At 45.2% G+C, this 24318-nt stretch overlaps 1 protein-coding gene across 1 annotated transcript in view; it reads left to right on the plus strand.

The window, feature by feature from the left end:
• Nucleotides 1–4493: 4493 nt before the first annotated feature.
• RETREG1 (reticulophagy regulator 1) overlaps nucleotides 4494–24318 on the plus strand; it is a 107934-nt gene continuing 88109 nt past the window's right edge. Inside the window, exon 1 of the mRNA XM_087815338.1 lies at nucleotides 4494–4792. Within this exon, the coding sequence (XP_087671464.1) occupies nucleotides 4494–4792 (299 nt within the window). The remainder of the gene's footprint in view (nucleotides 4793–24318) is intronic.

The following is a 24318-nucleotide window of genomic DNA, read 5'->3' on the forward strand; positions in this document are numbered from 1 at the left end:
TTCCAGCATCTCCAGCAGGCTCTATTGAATCCACTGTGCAGAGACACCTTCCTCAAACACAAACCAGCCACTTCCCTCTCCAGCTGACAGCCCACCAATGGCCCCGAAGCTCACCTCCTCAGCAGCACCCGGGAGGAGGCCCTTGGAGCACCTGCCTGCTCATCCACCCTCCTCTAGCTCAGAGCTGCTCCCGGGCCAGCTTCTCCCCTGCCCCAGCCCGCACGTTCCCCACTCCCTCCCCCAGCCGCCTTCTTCAGGTTCCTTTTCCCTTGGCCACGACCTAAGCACCGTGAGGGAAATAAGGGGTCCTGTTGGTCTTGCTAGAAGCCCCACAAGCAGTCTCTAATGAATGTTTAATGATCAATGAGTGGACGAATAAGGAATTAATGAAACTAAAGCTCAGTGAGGCAGAACCAGGACCATAAAGGAAAGAGAAAAGGCTGCAGAGCAGGATGCTGGTTTGCAACCTCAGGAGTTCCCTGCGTGAAATTTGAAGCTGGCCCTGGCCCCCCTACACAGAGCAAGGAGACCATCAGACTGGTAAGTGGCAGGTTTAATAAGCAAGGGAACTTAACTAGGCTTGTCTGAAGCAGCTGCAAGGCGAGATCTCGCACCTGCCTGCCAGAATCTTAAGCGTTCACACAGAAGCCTTAACAGGGTTTAGTCCAGATGGTCTCAACACCACCTTGCTCTCTCAACCTGCGTCCTAGAGACGGCTCACTGTGGGAACAGTAGGAGGAAAGTCCATTCCAAGGACTGGGGAGGGGGTGAGGAGCCTCGGGCTGCCTGGGCCCAGCTGGTGGTTCAGCTGGCCGTCGCGTCTTCTCTATGAACTCCTCCAACGTGGGACCAGAACAGTGGCTAGTCTGCTGATTCGAGTGTAACTGCTGCCCAGTGGGAAGGGGTTGGAAGATAATGTCCTGCAGTCATCCTTGCTGATTGTGTGTGTGTGTTGATGTGTGTGCCTGTGGACGGATAGATAGTACATTTTCAGGACATATTCTTATTGTAATATGACCTAAATTCTCTCTAATTAACCACTCTGAAGCCTTATAAAAGGTCTGTTGTCTATTATTAGAAAGTGATACCTAAACTGGGAACACAGCTGTGCAAGGATGGCCACCATCCTGGGGTGAGGTGGTTCGTTGCTGGTAAGCACCTCCCTTTACTGAATGCTTGTCAAATGTAGACTGTTGTAGTTTGCATATTCCAGTTCTTATAAGCACAACAGACAGTCAGCCTCAAATAGAAATAGCCGTCCCTTCTGAGAGCTGGGCCTGGGAAACAAGGTACAACCTTCCGTTCCACTTCCTGCAGGTTGCTGTTGTTGTGTGATGTTCCTATATATTTGTGCTTAGAGTGAACTACCTAGATTATCTTGGCTCAGTGACAAGGAAATTAGGGAAAGGTGTAGAGGATATGGTAAGAACAGGAGGGTAGAATTGCTTTTATAAAGTTATTAGCACAAAAATAATTGACCTGCAGGATTAATGAACAATGCACATGGCTCCTGAGTCATGTACCTGCTGGTGAAGCCTCACATGAAACATTTGAGGGAGAAAACTAATACTGGGGTATTTTCCTCTCATTCTAAGGCTTAGTCTAATGTTGCCTAGTTGGCCTCTTGAAGTGGGAATTAATTATTCATTTTTTTTCTCTCCTATTACAAACTTTCTAGCTCCTTTTGCAAGGGAAAGGTGAGTGGCCGCTTTTAAGAGTTCCTATATGTATTTTGACTTTCTTTGCTGGAGCTGTGTTATTTTCTAAACTGTCTCTTAGATTCAGTGGCTACAACTGTTTTTTTATCCCCCCACCCCAACGCACATATTGTTTCCTTGTTTTCTTCAAGGAATATATATTGTCAAATAATCTAGCTCATTCCTGTTAATCACTCCTTTTCAATATACAGCGATGCAAAATTCAGAAGAGGATCTTAAACAGCAACGTTAACACAGGAGTTTTAAACATGACATGTTCTTGAAAATAGGGGACAAGGTTTATTTTAAGCATCATTAGCATTATTTTTATGTAGTCTTAGCACTGAATAAATTATTCAAGCATCACACAGATAATCAGACAAAGGAAAAACACCCAGCCTAATGTCTATGCCATTGTCAACTCCTGTGACATTATTCCTTTGTCAGTAATCGTTAGAGGTCAGAGATGGAAAAGACAGATTAGAGCAGTTAGTCCAGCTTTTGATGCAAAAACAGTTTTGTGAAGCATTTTTTCCCTTAGTCATTTTAACAGAGAAAGATTTCACACAGCAGTGGGTAGGAAGATTTATCATTAAATAGAGATAATAAGGGCTGCAAACCACATATAGCAAATGGTGTTCAGCTTTTCCATGTCTTGATTGTCAACAGCTTTTACTATTTCAACAGATCCTGACAATAATTAGAATTCGGGGGAGGAGGAATGTGAAGAATCTTGCAGACATGCTTCTGGAAGCACATCCACACTGCTTTGGACAATGGGGATGACTGGTTCCTCATCTCCTCTGTGTGCATTCTCCCCTCCAGTGAGGGAATCGAGTGAAAATTTTAGAATACTGCATCCCCTGGGTTGTATCCAGTGCTAAGTAAAGGCCAGATTACACAGTAAAGCCTCATTTATCTTTCAAAAGCTCCTCCACTAGGGAGGGCCAAGAGGGTTATTTCCACACTGCTTGCTCATAGTCTCCCTGGCTACTTTCTTTTGGGCTGTCAGAAGGAGTCTTCATAGGCAACTCAGAAACCCCAGAGACCCTGCATTACCTTCGCGTTAAAACCCAAACTTCCCGCCATGAGGGAATCATTCATGGCCTTGGTGGTCTGCTGCAAACATACAGAAGGAACTGTGCACCTCCACCTGCACCTCCACACCTTCCTCTAATGTTGATTTCCCAACAGAGATTACTGTCCCCTCCCCTATTTCACTTCCCTCCTTACAGTTCAGGGCACATGCCGTCTACTCCAAAGAGCCTCCTGAAACCTGACTCCTCCACTCCTTCCCTAATTTCTGCTGCACGATTTAAGTAAGGACTCAGCACTGTGACTGTTTCCATCACAGCCATTTTCACAATTGTTATTGGCCGCTCCTTGTACCGTGAGCTTCTGGTGGGTGTAAGCCATATCCACAGAGCTTTGCAATGCTTTGGGAACATAGTAGGTGCTCAATAAACCTTATAGTGATCTCAAGGAATATACTTCTTAAGGTATTACATACATACAGTAAAGTGCACACATCTGCAACATATACACAGAGGGATAAATGTATATAATGACCACCCAGATGAACATTTTAGAACTTTCCCCAGAGGCCCCCATGTCAACAGGCTTTAATTGTTCTGGGGATGAGCCCCATCCAGCCTGTGAAAGCAGGCTGGTTGCTAGCAGGAGACTCCAGGAGGGTGTAAGATGCCCTGATTCATGAAAGGTAGAAAGCTCAGGATGGAGGGAGGGGCATTTTATTCTGGAGAAAAGCAAGAACAGGGGGGTTAAAGAATACAACATTTAAAAATGCAAATAGCGAAAAGTGGAAAAACAATTACCTTCTTCCCTCTCCCCACGCTCCGGGGCCAGTGCGGCCCGGTCTGGGAGGTTTCAGGGTTCCCTGTCACGCCCCTCTCGCCGCCCTTCCCCGTCCCGATGCCTGCTGTGACACGGACGTGGGCGCAGCCGAGCCAGCCAAACTTCCAGAGATCCCGCAAGGCACCCCGTCTCCGCAGGGGGCCTGGCCGCTGAGCTCGCCGCTCACCTGGGCCTCCACCCGCCCCTCCCACAGCCCCACGAGCGTGTCGGAGCCAGGCGGCTCTGCCCACTGAGAGGAAGCGCCCCCCCCGCCCCCCAACTACCCTCCGCCGCCCCAATCGCTGCGGCCTGGTGTTTCCTCAAAAGTAAAAAAGAAAGGGCAACGTGCTTTTTAACCGGCCCGCATGTTTTCTTTCTTCCTTTCTCTATCTGACATGATAGCGCCACGTCCTTTGCACAGCACTCCAGACTCCCGCGGCGGTCGGCGGGCTGGCCCCGCGAGCACGCCGGGCGGGGGGCGCTGGGGCCGAAGCCGCGCCCCCCCCGCCCCCCGAGGCTGCGGGATGGGCGGGCCGGGCCCCGCCCTGAGAAAGTGAAGCTGTGCAATTGATTCTGCCCGCAGCCCCGACTCCCTTTTAGGTTGGTAACCGCGAGGGGTCCTCTCCTTCGCCCCCTCCGCAGCTGGAAGGGAAAAGGGGGTCACGCTCCCTTGGTCCCCGCGACCCCGCGCAGCTCGCTCCCGGGGCGCAGGGGAGGCCGCCCAGCCCCTCGGCGCCCGCCGCCCCGCCCCGCCCCGGCGCGAACTTGGCCGCACCCACTTCCCCCGAGAGGCGCCCCCGCCGCGGCCGGGCTGACGTCACAAGGCACCCAGCGCCGGCGCCCCGCGGTGCGCGCCCCGCGCCCGGACCCGCCGCCCTCTCGGCGCCGACACCCAGGCGCGGCCGCGCGCGCGCCCGTCCCCGCCTCGAAGCGCCGCGGAAGATGGCGAGTCCCGCGCCCGCGGATCGCGCCGAGGACGGATGCCCGGCTCGGGCTGCCGGGGAGCAGGAGCCGCCGCCCCGGGCCCCCCGCGAGGAGCAGGGGGGCGCAGCGCTGGGGGCAGGGGCGGCGGCGGCCGCGGGGCGGCAGGTGGACGAGGCCGCCGGCGGGGTGGCCATCGCGGTGAGCTGGCTGCTGGGGGAGCCGGTGCTGTGGCTGGGCTGCCGCGCCGAAGAGCTGCTGAGCTGGGAGAGGCCGCTGCGCACCGTGCTCGGCTTCGTGGGAGCCAACCTGCTGTTCTGGTGAGACCTCGGGACCAGGGCTGGGGGCTGTTTGTGTGGGGGACGTCCAGGAGGGCAGGTGACCTTGGGGCGCCCGTGGGGGGGGGTGCGCGCTGGACACGGCAGAATAAGTGCCAGCTCTGCCCCACTCCCTTGGTCACCTTTCTGAGCAGGTAGACACCCGCGCCCGCTCCCCGCCAGACGCGCTGCCCGTAAACAAGTGTCATCCGCCGGGTGTGTAGCCCGTCTCGCAGGCGAGGTGGCTGCTGACCCACCTGCACCTGCACCCACAGGTGTGCCCAGCGTGCTCGGAAACCTGGGCTTCTGCTTTCTGAAACTCGCAGGTTTCTACCTGCTCCCCGAAAGCATGCCCGAGCGATCGTGCTTGGACTTGTGTTCGTCCTTACACCCCCAGCAGACATCTGGACCAGCTCAGGTACAAGCTCGAGGCTGCGCCCCTTCATCAGCCGTCTGAGATGGGCCCTGAATGATTTGTTTTTCCGTTCCCTGGAGGGCTGGGTTTACTGTCGTGACTCCCTGATGAGAAAACAGGAGGCAGCCTGGTAGATTATGTACACCCCCTGTCCCAGGTGTGCCCGGTGTGGAAAAGAGTCATATTTTTAGGTGAGGTACAGAGAGAATACATGGGAATGGCTATGACAAGCCCCTGACCAACAGGCTTGTCCTCGGTATAGGGCCCTTCACGGTAAGGACAGGGGAAGTGCCTGGCTCCTTCCTTGAGGGACTGGCCGTGTTATTTGCTCCCAGTCTGATGGAGGGTGGAGAAAAGCCTTCTTTGTCTGCCACCCTGTCTTCATAACAAGCATGACCCACACCCGTCCAGATGAAGCAAGAGAGTTTAGGCAACAGATACCTGGTTATAGGACATAGACTTTTTAACCTTAAAGTTGAGAAATAAATGCACAAGACATACATACATAGCCTGCCATTTTCTAGGTTAATGGAGCAACTCAAAGTTGTTTTTTTGCAGATCTGTGCTAGTTAGTCCTGGTTTTCTCTAAAAACTTGCTGTATCTTATCAGGACCCCTGAACGTGAATTTACTCTGGATCTCTTAGCTATCTACGTTTCTCGGGTTTATTCCAAATTTATCTCTCCTGTTATGTGGTTATGTGAGCACTCAGATGAGGAGAATATGCTGTGTTATGCTAGATGGGGCAACAGTTCAGTCATCTTAAGGCTGTATCTACCTCATTTTACCAATGTGGGTCATATTTTTAAAATTATCTTATTTTAAAATTTTATTTATTTTAAAAAATAGCTAATAGCCTCACAGTTCAAAAGTTTAAAGGTACAAAAGGATAAACATTTTGAAAATCTCTTTGCTATGCCTGTCTCTGACTACCTGGTTTCCTCTCAGAGGCAACCGATGTTACCAGTTTCCTTGTTTCTTTCCAGATAGTGCATATTTCAGCAAATACACAGTATTCTCTGCCTGTGCTATTCTTCTTGGTGTATCTTGATGATCACTTCCTTGTTTCAGCTGCATGGGGTTCCACTGTAAGGATGTCACAAATTATTTAATCTGTGTCCTACTGATGGACTAAGGTTGTTTCCAAACTTTTGCTATCTCAGTGTTACAGTTTATGGCATTGTACATGCATTGTTTTGCATATATGCAAGTATTTCTGTAGGATAAATCATCAGAAGTAGAATTGTTGGGTTAGAGGGAATGTGCACTTGTAATTTGGATTGATATCACTACATTATTAGGCTTCCTTGGAGTTCTACCAATTTATACTTCAGCTGGCAATGTGTATGACTTCTTGTTTTTCTATACCCTTGCCAACAGCATTTTAAGAAACTTTTTGATCTTGCAAATCAGATACGTGAAAAAAGGTATCCCTTTATCGTCTTAATTTTTATTTCTCTGGGGTTGAGCATTTTTTCCTATGTTCAAGGGTCATTATAATTATCTTTTCTTTGCATTATCTGTTTATAAGTAACTTATATCCATATTTCTAGTTGAGCCATTGGGCTTTTTCCTATTGACTTCGAGGAACTCTTTTTATATTAAGAACCTTAGCCTAATTTCTGTAATATGAGTTGCAAACATTTTTTTCTATGGTGTATTCTTAACCCTTATTGAAAAGAATGATTTTTACATAAAATAATGGAAGACATATTTTGTATTATTCAGGAGTGATATCTTCTATCCATTTGTTTTTTTGAGTTCTGTGGAGAGGCAAACAATGACCAGGCCTTCAACTCATTTATATCTTTCTGATTATCTGTTTTATTTCTTTCCTGTTTGCAGTGTCTACATTCCATGCATATATTTTCTTTGACAGAAAAATAATAGTACATCTTTTTAAATTCTGAAATATTTGTTAATTGGAATTTCTGACTCATTTATTAATTGCACTTAAATTTTGGACTTTTTTCCCCTTTGTTGTTTCTGGGGTTAAACACTTTTTGAGGACATGATTTTCTTTAAATAGCATACTTCTTATCAAGTGATCTTAAATGATGATGTTCTAACATTCTGTGTCCCAGTCACTCTAAAGCTCTGTATTTCTTACGAGAAAAACAAAGAGATCAATGTTAGAAATATGAGGAACCCAAATCTTTTTTTAATCCTCACCTGAGGATATGTTTTTCCATTGTTGTTTTTTTTAGAGAGAGTGGAAGGGAGGGAGGGAGAGAGAGAAACATTGATGTGAGAGAGATACATTGATTGGTTGCCTCTCACATGTGCCTCGACCAGGGCTGGGGATCAAACCTGCAACCCAGGTATGTGCCCCAAATAGTGATGATGTTTTTACTTTCATTGGTGTTATTTCATTTTTGTGGAAATTAACTTTTTAAACCTATATTTTTGAATAATTTATTACCTGGTACCAGCAGTAGCTTTCAGGATTTTGGGTTTGAGTTCAAAAGCTCTAACATTTATTACCTGCCCATTATCTGCAAGATTTTAGTACTGTGCACTACAAGAACCAATGTTGAGATGTGGCCGTAACAAATGGTTATAACTCAAGACTGCATTAAGCAAGTGTGTTAGAAAACTCAAAGAAAGGATAGGTTATTCTGATGCATTTTCAGGGTAGTGGGAGCATTGTGGACAGAAGAGACTGTGGGGCCTTCATGAGGAGATCATGCCTGGACCAGATCTTGATGGGCAGGAATGTTTTGGGTAGATCTAGTGCATGGTCAACAGCCTTCTAGCCCTAAGGAACTATACCTGATATTTCAATCAGTATACCAAACTGATGTAATGGCACATGGATTGGTAGAGAAAAGTGGGGAAGATGAGACTAGCTGGGTGTTTTAGAGACACATTTGAGGACAATGGTTGCCTCAAATGTCCTATTATTGTATGGACTTGTTTTTTCTTTAGGTGATGGGTACCAAAAATTGCCTCATTAACATATCTATGAATATTTTAATGGGTAAGTAAATTGTGGTCCTTTTAGTCCTACCATAAAATCCTATATAACAATGAAAATTAACTACAGCCCTAGGCAGCAGCACAGATGGGTTTTACAAATATGATTTTGGCCAGAAGAAGCACACAGTAATATGTGCAAAATGATTCAGTGTTTTTTTTAAAGTTTCAAAATGTGCAAACTTAATCAATAGATTAGGGATATACACATAGGAGATAAGAAAGACATTCTTATCCCTGAAATCAAGACAGTGGTTGTCCCTGGGGGGAGTGAAAAGGTGTGGTCACAGAAGGACATATGGAAGGTTCTGGGATGCAGTAAGTATTGTATTTTCTGACTTGGACAGTGGTTACATGGTGGGCAAGGTATAATTGTTTTAAAGCTGTGTGTGTATGCTTTCTTATCTATTATCTGTGTATTTTATGGAAAATATTAAGTAATGCTAAGAAAATGGTATTCACTCAGAGCTCAGAAGAGTTTGATAAAATACAGATCACATACAGTGTTTGCCTCAGGAACAGGGTTTCCACATAGATTGGGTAACACTTAATACTCTGAGGGCTGTGTCTCCCTTATTCTACCAGTGAGGGACATGTTTTAAAATTCTTTCCCTTAATTTAAAATTTTATTTATTTTAAAAAATAGCTAATACCGCCTCATAGTTCAAAAGTTAAAAGTACAAAAGGCTAAAGAGTTTCAAGATCTCTTTCCCCTGCCTGTCCCTGGCTAACCGGTTTCCTCCCAGAGGCAACTAGTGACACCCATTGGTAAACACAACATAAAATAGAATGTACCCAGTGAAACACAAAATGCCCATTTGGTTTTGTTTTTAACGCATTAACTGTTTGCATTATACTGTGAATACAGTGCACAGACTCTTAAGTGTACAGTCAGTTGTCACACCTGTGTAACAAAGGCAACCAAGATCTAGACCATTCATTCCATCACTCCAAAAGATTTCTCTGAGTCCCTTTCCCATCAGTCACCCCTGGGGACTGATCTGCTTTCCATCACTCTAGATTCTATTTGTCTTCCCTAAAGTTTCATAGAAATGATACCATATATTATGATGTCTTTTGTGTCTGGCTTTGTTTACTCAGCATAAAGTTTGGACATTCACCCTGTTGTGCATATCACTTATTGGTTCCTTTTTATTGTTGACTCGTATACCCCTTCAGGGATATGCCACGATTTGTTTACCCATTTGCCAGTTGGTGTTCATTTGGGCTGTTTTCAGGGTTGGCTATCATGAATAAAGTTACTGAAAAAAATTCAGGCAGAAGTCTTTGTGGGATATGTGTGTTTTTGGTCAGAGGAGTGGCAAGCTCTGACTCATGTGTATGGCCACATGACGGCTGCCTTGGACAGGCAAGGGATGGAGCAAAATGCCCCTATTCTCAGTCTCCTGGCTGGTCATAGTTCTGGAACTGGATGCCTTCCAATGCAGCCTCCCTCTTGGGGCACTCTGTCTCTGCAGCCTAGAAAGTGGCCTGATTGATTTATTATTGAACCCACAGTTGGAGGCTTGGCCTACAGAAGAGTCTATGCATTGGCTTCTTCCTTAGAGCATCTGGCATTGTATGGCAACATTACCCTCCATTTGCGTGATTAGTGAAACTGCAAGAAAGTGATTTGCCTGAGGTGACCGTACAGGGGCAGGAGACCTTGGGTACTATGACCTTTGTGATATCTCAGGCTGGGCACCTGTGCAGTCTGGAATGCCCAGGACCCATTGGGAATCCTTGGGGTGCTGTCCTCTAGAGTTGGTTTGGAAGGTTGCAGTGTCCAACTGACACTTGGTGTCAAGGGCCCCTCTATACCGTCACTGACGGCTCCTCCAGCTTGTTATAGCAGTGCCCTCAATGAGCGAGCTCTGACTGGCAGCATCATGGGCATCACCTGGGCATGTGTTATAGATGCAGATTATGGGCTCCATGCGACACCTACAGGACCAGAATCCCTAGACATGGGGCCAAAACATCTGAGTTTTCTCCAGCTCCCCAGGTGACTCGATACATGCTCCAGTTTGAGAAGCACTGGCTACATTTGAGCACTTTCCGGGGTCCTAGCTCTCTTCTCCGTAAGGCAGCATTCCCATTGCTGGACAACGCTAAGTACAAATATTTTCCTTGCACTAAGTTAAGTCTACCGCTTGATTATCTCTGCAGCTGCCCAAGACCCAGGCCCCCTCCCCAGCACAGCCCTTTGTCTGTTTCAAGATTCATTCTGTTCTCCGTTCCTGCTGAGTCTTCTCCTCAGCTGGAAGACACTAGGCTCCAGCTCACTGTTTTCCAGACTCTTCTAGACATCCTTAAGTTTATCTGTATTCCTCCTTGAAGGCAGCATTCCTGAGATGTTCTGACCATTGTGTGCTTCCCCACCTCCTCCTAGGCAGCATCCTTTTAGTCAGCAGCCGGAGATAGAATTTCTTTATTCTAATTGCTAGTAACTCCCTCTGACAGCTGCTACTGCTGACGAATGCTACTCTTATTAATCTAGATTTGTGTATATACCTGTGTATATACAGGTCTAGTTTGTCAGACTACAGTTACTGAGTATGCTCACATTTAGCACCTCATTTAAATCTCGCAGCAACCCAGTGGGGCAGGTATCGCTCCCTTTTTATGTAAGGAGAAACTAAGACAATATAAGTTAATTCAGTCATCACAGATGACTTCGACCTGTGCTGTTCAGTAGAATATTTGCAGTGATAGAAATATTTTATATTTACACTGTCCAGTATTTGGCTTCTGAGCACATGAAATATGGCTAATGTGACTCAGGAACTGTATCTTTAATTTTATTTAATTTAAACTTAAATTTAAATAGCCACATTTGGCTGTATTGGGTAGCACAGTCCTAGACCATAGTCATGGGGCTGGGTCGTGAAGCCACACCCTCTTTCTACAAATGCAGAGTATTTTACTCTGTCCCTCTAAAGAATAAGAGGAGACAGCTTATGGGAACCAACAACTAGGCGTTACATTTTTCAGTATTACAGAACTGCATACTGAATCAGACCCGTCTAGAGTGAGAATAATTATGTTGGGAGAGGTTACTTCTGTGTTAAGAGGGATTTTTTTCAGCCTGTTAGTCCAGCCCGTGTTCCTTGCCTTCTCTCTGCTCCCCCTGGGCAGTCAGCAGCTGTGGAGCAGTGTCTCTCTGCTTCTGGCCCATGTGGTGCTAGGCCCAGGAGGTAGACCAGAAGCCCAAGGACTAAGGTTATCTTTGAAAGCTTACTTCTCTGGTTTATGAGATGTGGCTGGTTCAGTGAATTGATTGAAACACTATACCATAGTTATAAATTGTATGTCACAATCTCTAGGGCTCTACAGTTTAGGAATAGTGGAGATCAGGGCAGGGCTTGGAATAGTTGGAAAGCTCTTTGTGGTTTATTGTATAGGTTTAAAAAGAAGGTGTAATTGTAAAAGTCAGGTTAACAGGGTTTTCCAGGTAGGACAGCCTCAGGAATCAAGGGGATGAGCACTGGATGCTGTCAGCATGGGCGACTCACCTGCCTCACGCTGGGGGAACATTCTGGAGAGGGGAGAATATAAATTACTATTCTTGGGTGCCTGGAGCCAGCATGGGAGCTGAAACATTGTAGATGTTCAAAAGGTTTAGTGAACTGAATTACACTAGAGGATATTCCCCTGGCCTGGGTAGGGCGGGGCTAGTTTAGGAACGAATGCTCTTACGCTGTAGAAAGGCTTCAGTTCATGGAAGGTAGTGATGGGCATGTTTATACCCAGCTTTCAGCAGGCGTTTCTGGAGTGGCGGCCCCACATGGTCATCATTAGACAGAGAGGCTCTTTCACGAACTCCCAGGTAAGGCTCTTCTGTAAGACCTCAGATCCAGGAGCTGCTGGTTGAGGGCCTAAGTAATGGGGCTGTTAATCTAGAACAATTAACACTCATTCTAGAACTCCATCAGGTTTTCCTTGCTCACGTGATAACTGCAAAGGTCATCTTAGCGATTTTGCACAGTTTTATGTTTCTTGCTCTTTGAGTAATTACTTCACCTCAGCTTCTCTGTGCTGCCCTGTTTGTCCCCCCTCCTGTTGTGCATGAATGTTTTCAAGCTGCCTGATTGATCCAAATGAGTACAAGTAAATGAGGTGTGCCGTTATTACTAGCTGCTGGGATACAGTGATGAGAGAAGCAGATTAGTAAGCAAATCATTCCAGTACAGAGGTATGCTGTGAGCACTAAATTGTCACACACGGGCCAAGAAGAGCCAATAGGATTGCCTTGGTATCGAATGAGGGGTCCTGGGGGTTGGGGAGGAGACAGGATGATCAGTGCGTAAGAAGTAGAAGACAACTAATGCATACTGAGTAGCTGTTATGTACTAGGTGCTCAGTTAATTCATGGAAGCCTGAACAGGGTACACAGTAGCACTCCTAGTCATTTATATAGATACATATAGAGAGAGAATGAGAGAGAGAGAGAAGAGAGAGGAGGAGGGGAGAGGAAGGGAGAGGAAGAGATGGGGGAAGGGAGGAGGGTGGTTTAATGTGCTAGGGGGAATACCCAGAGGTGAGGTTGGAAAGAGAAACATTGGAACCAGTTTATAAAGAGGTTACTGTTGGACTGCGCTAAGGAATTTGGATTATATCAAATAAGCAGTCTCTATTACCCTAATATAAATACCATTATATTACTCCCTTTCAAGGCCTCCATTAAAAAAGTCAACTATTACTTATTGAGTGTCTACTATATACCAACACTGTTCTAGTGCCAGAGATATAAATAGTAATAAGATCCCTGTTCTCTCAGAGCTTATATTCTAGTGGTAGAAATGGTAGAAAAAGACACTAAACAAATATACAAAATGCTAGGAGCATTGGATGCTACGGAGATAACTAAAGCAGGGACAGGGGACAGGGAGCGACAAGGAGGTACTGTTTTGCTGCAGTGGTGGTGCTGAACTCTCAGTGTTGGCTTTCCATTGACCCCCTGGATGATTAGGGGAGCAAGAGCCCAGGGCTGGAGACCAGTAAGTGGAGGTGGTGAGGATGGGAAAGAGGCGGTGGACTCGGGGGAGGCTCTGCAGGGAAACTCGGGAGGACTGGATGATTTTGTGGCCAGGAGTCATGGTCCGACGGTGACTAATTTCTCCCCGGAGGAGAAAGAGTACCTACTGAGATTGAGGAGGCTGAGAGAGGATGAGGCTGGCTGTGCCTTTCATGGGAAGGACAGCAGGAAATCACAAAGAACTGGCGGGAAACGCTGGATGACATTTTCCTGGCCTTATTTATATCCGGCCGTTTCTACAGTGAACACATTTTTATCAAGTCCCTGTATTTTCATCTTTGTCCTCATAGACCTTTTTTTTTTAAGCTGCATTTTTTTTTAATTTTATTTCATGGAATAGTGCTAAATTTAGTATTGTGGTCACCTCTATGCTGTATTCATTAGCAGTAACTATTCACAGGAAATTTCCCCTTTGCTGCAGAAATAAGCTCAAAAGTGCCTGTGGTATCCACATCTCTTTACAGACGTGCTGTTAGCAGCATAAAACTCTTAAGTGTTTTCAAAGATTCTTCAGAGAGAATTTCTACAGTGCTTTTTTCTCTGCTCATTTCAGTTTACTTGGGAAGGCAATATTTTTCTCTTAGGGATGAAGGCAGCACTACCTAAGCAAAAGCACACTGGGTGACGTGTGGCCGTTTGCATGCTCCGGACGGAATCTTAGAACTGAGAGAAGGAGCTGGGGCCGCCCATGGGCCAGCCAGCCTCCCATCCTTGCCCAGACACTGAGCGAACCTTTCACTGAAAAGATGAACTTGGATGATGCCCAAGTTGTGGCCATGCAGGCCACCTGGGTTTCTGGATACACCGGTTTGGCTGCTGTTTAACAAGCTGGTGTTCTTTTGACAAATTTGGGGGCACGCTTTCTGTGGCCTTATGTGATTTCACTTGGTGATACCTGCAGTGATCATTGATTTTAACAATGGCCATTATTGGCTCCTGCTTTGGGGCACTTGGCATAGTTATTATCTTATTTATCTCTCATACCACCTAGCAAGTGGTCATTGTCCCATTTTGCAGAGGGGAATGGTGAGGCTCAAGGCTTTTAAGTCTCTGGTTCCAAGATGACAGCATGTGGCAGAGCTGGGATTCTAGCCAGGCTCCTGTTCGTGTTTCCCCATCGACTAGTCTACTGCAGGAGGAAGTTGCAGCATAAGATGAGAGTGATGTCATATGGCTTTTTCCCTTTGTCTCCCACAGGATAGAGTGAATTCACTTCTCAATTAAAACATCAGCTGCCTCCCACATAGCTGGTTGTCTCTTATCCACTTTCGGAAAAAAAATTTATTTTTCCAAGTAAAATTTCAGCACCAACCACAGCTCCATTCCATCACCTTTGTTTTCCATTTTCCAGCAACAGTTACCAAAACCCAAGTGCATCTCTCTGAGTTGTCAAGTGCTCCAGCTTCATCATGTTTCAGTTGCCTTTTGTGTTTGCCCTTTTGACTGGAGGATGGCTCTTTCTCTCCAGATAAAAGGTCATGTTGACTCCCAGTTCTGTTTCTCAGAGCAATTATTGTTAATTTTCTGCTTTTAGCTCTCAGGGATTTTCTAAATAATGTCCTTAAAATGCCATTTCCTTTTTTTTTTACATTTATAATTTATTTAAAAATTTTTTGAGGTATAATTGACATAACATTTTTTAGGTATACAATATAATGATTTGATATTTAGATATATTGCAAAATGATCACAATAAGTCAATATCTGTCACTATACGTAGTTACAGTCTTTTTTAAATGTCATTTCTTTTTTTTTTTTTAAATATATCTTTATTGATTTCAGAGAGAGGAAAGGAGAGGGGGAGAGAGAGATAGAAACATCAATGATGAGAGGGTCATTGATCGAGCCCGCAACCGGGCATGTGCCCTGACCGGGAATCGAACCCCGATCGCCTGGATCCTAGGTCGACGCTCAAGCCTTGAGCCACGCTCGGCCGGGCTTAAATGTCATTTCTTGATTGAGCAATCCAAGACATTATTTTTTCCCCTCTCACCCCAGTTCATATACACACTGCCCCTCCTCCATCTCCTACAATGATGTCACAATTTAGGGTTTAATCGTTTGTCATTATCACGGGTAAGCATTGTTCATACATGAACTGAGAAGAATGCCGCATTCACACAGTACCTTGCTTGTACAACTTCATTTTGCTGTTACTCTTAGCATTTTTTTCTATTTGACCTTTTTAACTCTCCAACACTTCTGGAAAACTCCTTTCGATAAAAGGTCAAGGTATTAGGCTGACAGCTGAGTTTCTCTCTTTTTTCCTTTTTCTTGGAGTCCCCCCTCTAGGAGTTCTCACCCTCTGTGCTGGTCCAGTGTGTTTGTCCCCTGGGCCTGCTTGTCCTCTTAGGACATCCGCATCTGTTGTCGGGTTCCTCCTGTCCTGTGCCAGTGCCTCCACTGCTCGGCCCATGTGGAAAACAGGGTCAGGAGAAGTCAGCAGCCTCGAGGGGGAGGCCCCCTTTGCTTCTCCTTAAAAATAGTCATGATGGTGTAAGGCTTTCTTATGTTTCTTCTGAGTCTCTCATTTCTATTTGTTTTTCCTCTGTTACTGGACTCTTTCTTGGTGAACTCTTCTGTATTGAGTGAGCACGTTCTCCGGCTCTGAGAAAGTACAAAGGAAATGCATGTTTTGAGAACTTGTGTACAGAAAATATCTTTATCCTTCCCTTTCAGCTGATTGCTAGTTTGGCTTGGTTTAGAATTCTGGGTTGGAAATAATTTTCCCCTAGAATTTTGAAGCATTTCCTCCCTGTCTCCTTTCTTGCTTTCAGTGTTGCCTTTGAGCAGTTGGACGCCTTTCCAGGGCCTTTCTCATCTCTTGCAGATGATCGGTAGCTGGTCCTGCTATAGATTTCTGATTGCTGGTATTTAGGTAAGCAGGGAATTGGCCAGAGTGCTGAATTATTATGGCTGGTGCTTGAGCGCTTCAGGGCAAGCTTAAAGCATTCCTTTATGGCTTTCATACTTCTAGGACTCAACATTTGCCATATAAAAGCTGCATATGGACTTTGTGGTCCATTGTATCCCTGTGGACTTGAACACAGGCCTTCTGTGTGCCTCCAGGCGGTACTCACACAGAGCGTAGCCTGTGTGGCGCCCCCTGCAGTTGTTCGGGGAAGCTGCCCTGGCTGGGTGCTGTGGGCTTGCTGAGTCATGCCCTGAAGGGTGGGCGTCAGCCTGTTTTGCAGGAACATATATAATCCTAGAATGGGCTGAACCAAAATGAACCAAAAGGTGGATAGAATCATGCCTTGACCTTGTTTGCACATGTTCAAAACAAATATCCTACCTTGTTATGGACCAGGATGCAACAAGGATGTGTTGAATTGAAGAGTGTCACTGCTATTTACATTTTAGGTTTGGTTGGGAGCTTAAGACCACATAGGTGCCACTTTCTGCTGGTCAGCTTCTGAAAAGCACCCTGGTACTTTTGCTTGTGTTTTGCCGAATCTGTGTAGCATCCAGAGTAGCAGATTTCAGCCAAAGAACCATAGACTGAATCTATTAAAATCCTCTAGGACCTCGAGCTCCCTAGGACTTTGAAGGTACTAAGCTGTTTTTCTGTATTTCTAACAGCTGATGGGAGATACTTATTTCTATGATCAAGTTACACTAGCTCTGACCTAGTAAAGTAGGTTGTTTTGTTAGCCACTAAACCCTTTCAAAAGACGGTATCTGTATGATGAACAAAAGGTAGGGCTCGTGCTCCAGCTTTATCACCACCTCATTTTATAGATGAAGAAACTGAGGCCCAAGTCCCCACAGTGAGCTGGCGACAACGTGACCCATCTCAGAGCCTCGACCCATCTAAGAGCCTCCTGACCCCTTTTTAAAATGGCATGCTGCTGAGTGTTGAAACAGCATGATGAAACTGAGGACGGCAAAAAATAATGTTCCTTGGTGCCAGGATCGCTGATCCGAGTTTTCAGGTCACTGTGGAAAATGTACTGCATTACTCCAGCCATGTCTCTGGGGGTCTTGAGAGTCTGGAGCATGTATATGGACAGATCTCCCCACAATTTGCTGGGACCCTCATAAGCTCCTAGCTGTGTGCTTTATACTGCACCCTCTCCCTTACCTCATCAGTGGAGCTGAAGTTTGTTTAAAGTTGCTTTGGACAAAAGGAGACATTTGAAGACTTGTCTCCCTCTCAGTTGTAATGGCCTGAAACAAGACATTTGACCTCCGGCTAGTGGTAATACCACCTTTATTTAAATGATGAGGATAACTCGATCCTGGAACCTTTCATAGGGAGAAATTCTTGTCACTTGAACATTTTTTCCTATTGAAAGGAAACATTTTTATATATTCCTGAACTACAAATTGATACTTTTTTTTTTTAAACAACCCCAGGACTAGTTCAAACGGACACGGCACTTCAGTAGTCATGTTGGCTACCAACTACAACTTACGGGCTTTTTTTGTTGTTGATAAAACCTCTTTATAATAACTGCTGACCTCTTCTCATCAAGCTGTCCTGTAGCTGGTACACATAATACGGGGTGTTCACAAACAAAAACCAGGCATGCACTCTGTGTTTAAAAAATTCAGGCTTTCATGGGAAATAAAACAAAACGTAGGAGTCAGGACTAGAGAGGCCCATTAGAACAGTAGAGTTTAGGGACCATGGTGCAGGAGACTGCACATCACTGGATCCCCGAGAGGGGACTTTCACTGCGGGTCAGAAGACGGCCTCATGGCCTCTCGTCTGGGGCTCAGTTGCTCATGAATTGCTCACTCTCCCCAACTATCTTTATATGTGGAAGGAAGGGCTTATGAGCTGAAGGAGGGGCATTATGTGGTCTTCCTCCTGTGGTGGTGTCCCTGAACCCTCCATGGGTATATCCTGGGATAGTGACTGTGTTATGGAAACCTTTCTTTCTTTCTTTCTTTCTTTCTTTCTTTCTTTCTTTCTTTCTTTCTTTCTTTCTTTCTTTCTTTCTTTCTTTCTCTTTCTTTCTTTCTTTCTTTCTTTCTTTCTTTCTTTCTTTCTTTCTTTCTTTCTTTCTCTTTCTTTCTTTCTTTCTTTCTTTCTTTCTTTCTTTCTTTCTTTCTTTCTTTCTTTCTTTCTTTCTTTCTTCCCTTTCTTTCTTTCTTTCTTTCTTTCTTTCTTTCTTTCTTTCTTTCTTTCTTTCTTTCTTTCTTTCTTTCTTTCTTCTTTCTTTCTTTCCCCTCCCTCCCTCCCTCCCTCCCTCCCTCCCTCCCTTCCTTCCTTCCTTCCTTCCTTCCTTCCTTCCTTCCTTCCTTCCTTCCTTCCTTCCTTCCTTCCTTCCTTCCTTCCTTCCTTCCTTCCTTCCTTCCTTCCTTCCTCTGTCTGTCTTTCTATTCACCTTTTTAGGAATGGATATATATTTTCTTAGTTCAGCTTTTAAATTTAACTTCCCAAAACCTTCTGGATAAATTCAAAACAACTTGTATTGTTATGTTGTATATAATAATATCAGAAAGTCTTAGTGAGGGACTTTAACCAGTTTATTATCATAGTTTATGCAAAATGGTACATTAAACTCTTAACTTTTTAAAAATGATATCTAAATATTTAAAGATACTTAACAATATAATTTCACTTTTGGCTCAAGTTCTAAGTTTATTAGAATACATTTTAAAAATATAATCCGGTGGAAATGGAAAATGTGACTTAAAAATTGCTTTTCTGTTTTTATTTAATTCACTAATATTAATGAAGACTAGCTTTCATTCATCAAAGTGGAAATTGGTCATTTCCATTAAAATTTCACTTTTAATAATGTCACTAAATATAACTGAAAGATCAGCATGTTAGTATATTAGTGCCATGTGTGACTAAGACAGTGGATTCTGTGTAAGTGCCGACTTTAGTTCTAATGTCGCCCATGGAATCTCTGATGTGTGTGGAGCTTACTTGGTGCAAACAGGTGAATGTCCTAAGGCTATCATCCTATGATTGCCACACGTCTATAGCAGTGAAGAGCCATGTCAGGAAATGATAAACAATGAACAGACAAATAAATGTACAAGTAGAAATCAAGATGAGTACTATGAAAGGAAACACATTACTCTGGGAAAGCAGTGGGGTGCTCTAATCTGATTGCAGCCTGCCAAGGAGACTGGTTTTCAGCATGTGTGGCCACTGAGTGTGACAGTTGTCCATGGGATGGTTGGTATCTTGACTCACTCCTGTGCCTTTGCCAGACTGTTGAATTTTACCTCATTGGCTTCTCATCTGATTGCAGTGCAAGCTTATGATGGGAATGTGGATCCTGTCCTGTTCCAGGCTCATAGTCCTTGCTGACTGTGTTTGTGGTTGAACTGAGGCATTTTCCTTTACTGTTTGTGCTTAATGGCAAATGTTATAAACACAGGAGCTAAGTTGCTTGCTTGGAGAACTTAATGAGAAACTGTCATCTTCATTATGTATTCTTTTCTTCTCCCCCACATTGTTTTTCATGGGCGTTGTCTGTCTTGTTCGGAGAGTTAATATGGGCCTGGAAATCTCAGGTGGAATTATCAGGAGAGACATAGGTTTTCCGTTAGAGCTTGGTTAGGGCTGTGCTAAGGGATGGCCTTGTCTCCCTTGTTTAATTAGATAAGGTTGTTAGGGTTGTTTCTACCCCTGCTCACTACCCATGTGGGCGCGCAGAGGGAGCGGACCGACAGACCTGCTGGGTAAAGGCAGCCCCTCTAGCACACCCATGTGAGTGCTAAACTCTGTGGGAGGAGGTAGCATTGTTCCCCCCGGAACACTTCCAATCATCACTTCTCTTGCCTTCCTAATTTATGGCTCCTTTTTGGCAAACAATAGAAAGACTGAAAAGCAAACAGACACCCCCATAGAGACACTTTTAACTAGTCAGGCTGGTATTGTTCAGATCATGATTGTGGTTCTGGGCTCTCAAAGGGAGCTCGGGGTATGTCTGTGACATTCGCTGCTTCCCTTATTCCTTTGCTGTGTTTTATTGATCAATTATTTTCATATTAGGAAGATATGGGAATGATCTCTGTGTTAGCTTGTCTTCTCTTATTGGGGTAAAAGGGGCATTCTCATGATGAAGCACCAAGTTCTTAGCCTGAAGGGGTCTTCTCAGAACCCAATTTGTGGCTTTCTTGCAGCTCAACTCATGGCCTGAATTCTTGTGGGCTAACCTCAGAATTGAGTCATCTTTTTTTGTTTTGGTTTATTTCCTCTTTGCCAGTTTTCTTATCTATTTGTGCTTATTCTGTGCGATTGTAGACATTTCAGCTCTCTGCATTGCTTCTTGGACTGAAATACAGTAGAAATAAGGGCTCAGGGAGGTGAGCAAGTATATGCACGTGTGTGTATTGTGTGTGCATCCGTGCCCCTGTGTGTGTGTGTGTGTGTGTGTGTGGTGTTCCTGATATCAAGGGCATGCTGTGGGAAGGCTTTTCACCTGTGTTCTTAGACAGAGGGGTGTGTTCATAAACGGGTGACCCTGGGTCAGCCCTGCTGTCAGTACAGCTTCAGTGTCCTGATAAGGGACACTTGAATTTGGCCTTCAGATAAATGGCCCTCCCAGGTGTGACAGAATTACTAATTCAGTGCTGGGTCTATTTTATGTGTTGGACATTTGAAACAAATTAGACAGTTGCTTTTCTGTGTCATGTGATCATTTGGATCTTTATTTGGATGACCACAATATCATATAATTTATTGTCCAAATCTAAGTATAGATATAGGTATAACCCAGGATATTATGGTTTCTCTGAACTTAAGTGGTTTGTCCAGGTATTTCTGTGTTGGTCTCTTTGTTCACTGAGTGTAGCAGCCTGAGGAAACGTCTGCTTTTGTAGCAGGGAGTTGGGAGGAGACAGGCTGGATCCTCAGCTCCATGGAGCTGACAGGGCCAACTGCAGGGCTCATTAACCTTGACATAGAAGGAGACCTTGGAGCTGGCAGTTCAGTCCAGACACTTGGTTCAAGGATGTAAAAGCCTCAGTCCTAGTTCTGGAACTTCATGGTCTCAGACTGGGAGTGGGAGGATCTGGGCTGTAGGAAATCTTGTTGCTGAGCCTAGGATCTTGACAGGGAATGGTGAGTCCAGGAGGCCCAGGAGGCCAGGAGTATGTGGCTATGATCTTGAACAGTGGGTAATTAGGGTATGATTGAGATTCACTCACCTAGAAAGGGATTGCCTGGAACTAGGGAGGCAGAGCCCTGAGAGAGGCTTCCCGTGAGGAGAGGAGGCAAGGGAGCAGGGTAGGGATGAGCTGGAGAGCCAGGCCCACCCACAGGACAGAACCAAGGTGGAGCTGACTCCACAGTGGGCATGGGGGCTGAAGTCCAGTTCCTTGCATCTGGGATTTTCAGAGTGAAAGGTGGAGCAACCAGAGGATTATGTACAGCTGTGGCAGTGCCAGCAGTTTGGAACTGCATGGGAGCTGAATTCCTTTTTGGGACCCTGGACAGGGCCAGGTACATTGAACTCATTAGTGTGTTTCTGATGCCTCCGGCCCCTCAAGAGCTGTTCTTCTTAGAAACCTCTTTAGCACATGCCAGTGTGTCTTGCACCCAGTATATGCAGGTATTTATTTATGAAGGAAGAGGCCCCGAAGTACAGCTTGATATTTGAATCAGTCACATGCGGGGCTCTAGGCTTATTATTTATGGACTGACTCAGGGCGTTTGACTGGAAATGGCCTGAGAGACCATTCACTGCAGCCCAGTGTTGGTAAAGCTGGCTGTGAGCGTGTAGATTCCTGCACCTCGCCTTTGAAGATTCTGATCCCCCAGGTCCAGACTAAGGCTCAGGAATCTGTATTTTTAGAAAAGGCCCCCAAGTAACTGTGGTGGTCAGCCAGTTTGGGGAAGGTCTTACCTAGATAGAGCCTCGCTTTACAGATGAAAACAGTGAGGCACAGAGAGGAGGGTGTGGAGGTTTGTCTCATGGCTGGGCTGGCCTCTCTGCACAGCTGTGATTTGGCTGAAATTCAAACTATATTTCATTGCCATTTGCATAAAAACCCAAATAAACCAACCGGGCTCCTCATGACAATGGCTTCCTGACCTTCACGTATTTCTTTCTTTTTCTCCTCTGTGATTCTGGTTTTACTGTCCACTCTTTCTTCCCATTTGTCCCTCTTACCCTCCTGCTACGTTGCAATGTGTGACTTTGATCAAATCTGTGCTTTCTTCTTCTATTTCGTTTCTATGAGTGAATCTTATAGTTAATATTTAACTTGCTGGTAGCTCAGCTGTAGTGAGCTGCAGAGGTTGGAAGTTCCCTTCTCCTGAGCTGCAGCAACCAACTGGGATAGAAGGCGTGATATGATACACTAGGTGGAGTGAGGGACCCATTGCCCTGTCCTGCTGCTCCTGACTTGATTTGCCCTTGTTTTTTCTCCTAATTCCAATGCAAAGCAGGAGTCGAGCAGGCCGATTTCCCTTTCCCTTGACCTCAGGTGGACTTGATTCCACTCCAGTGGTGCCCTTGGCTTCTCCCACTCTCTGGGCACAAGAACGCAGGCTCCCGCTGCTCCTCCCCACTGTCTTGTGAAGTCGCCACCGTGCCTTGCTGAGCTGCGCACATTCCCCGAATTCACTGGATTACCACCACCGGCTGCTGCCAGAGCCGTCCTGTCTCCCTCTTCCACGGCAGAGGACACTTCCTGGTGGCCACCGCCCAGCGTTTCCCTGCCTGTGCGCGTCTCCCCAAATCCCTTATCTCCCTGGAGGAGGAAGCTCATCTCTTTACTTTTCTTCCCTTATATGTATGTCTCTCCTCTCTTGCCTCTAATTCACCCTTTTGGTCATCATAGCTAAAGAAGTACTTCTCTAGGGGAAAAAAGGCTTCTGAGTTTTATCTCCTGTTTGTAATGAATTGAGTCATTACTTTTTCTTGCTCCATTTTGATTATGCTCATCTTTTCAGATTATGAAAAACTGTATATTTTGTTGATTTTTAAGAAATACAATCCCCCTTTCCCCAACATACACATATGTTTAAACTGGTCTGGAATTTGGGTGCATTTTACAATTCAGAGGGTTGTAGTTTTTTTGGGAGCTCCCCCCCCTTTACTGGTGCGTAATTGAGTTTCACACAGCATCTTCAGACACTGTTTTTGTAGGATCTACATAAAAGGCGAGGGAAAATTTGGAGTGCCAACTTCAGCTGAGATTCAGAATTTTGTGATGATAAGGAAGATGGCTGCTGTATGCCTAACTCGTAAGAAGATAACAGGGTATTTTCCAGGGTATTGTGACAGTCTGGACTTTGAATAATGTTGGATAAATCATTATGAGGCCCTTCTCTTATGATGAGAGCCTCTGTAATATTAAATAATGCCAGCTACATACAGGACTCTGTCTAGGTAAAGTCTATGGTTACATATAGATCAGTAAAGGGAAACAAAATCTCCCTTTTGGATCTCTGTTTTGAAAGATTTACGTAGTAAATCCTACAGATTAATTCCCACACCAGAATATGGAGGGTTTCAGTGCTTTGGCCATAGATTTTCTTTCTCTGAAGACAAAAAAAATGTGTATTTTAGCTGTTGACACCATTCACTTCATAGTCCAAAGTGGGTTATACTTTACCCAGAAATGAGGGTTAGGTGTTTACACCTGGATAAACTCCTTTTCATCCACATTACCAAAGGAGGTTTTTTTTAGTTTATTGTTGTGAACTACCCTTTTCTTTGCTTTATAAAAAATGGACCCGTTGAGCCATTTAATTTGGCTTTGCGGAATCCACCATGAAGTAATGGAAAATTTAGTTAGGTTTTCCTTGTCAAATGGATACACAAATACTCAAAATTTTCTTTTAGAGATTTCCATTTAGCTGCTGAGAAGGTCCCTCTGGTCCCGTCACCTCCTTTTCGTAATGTGCACACATCCCGGTGCCTGTCCTGGCGCCCTGGACAGCCTGGCCCTGTGCTGCGACTTCCTCCGTGTCAAGCTGAGCAGGCCTCCCCAGGGCCCCGGGTGCATATGGAGTGCTCGAAAATCAGTAAAGGGACAAAGAAAAGCTGTGGCCCCAAGTGATCCTGCACAGAAAGCTCAGGTGATGAGTCACTGGAGAGCAGTTTGGCCCCCACCTGTTCTTTTCCTTTTTGAGTGTCTTCATGGGGTGAGTGCCCAGCTCTCATGTACATGGCTCAGG

Source organism: Miniopterus natalensis, chromosome 3 (assembly GCF_054644295.1).
Source record: "Miniopterus natalensis isolate mMinNat1 chromosome 3, mMinNat1.hap1, whole genome shotgun sequence".
Lineage (NCBI taxonomy): Eukaryota > Metazoa > Chordata > Mammalia > Chiroptera > Miniopteridae > Miniopterus > Miniopterus natalensis.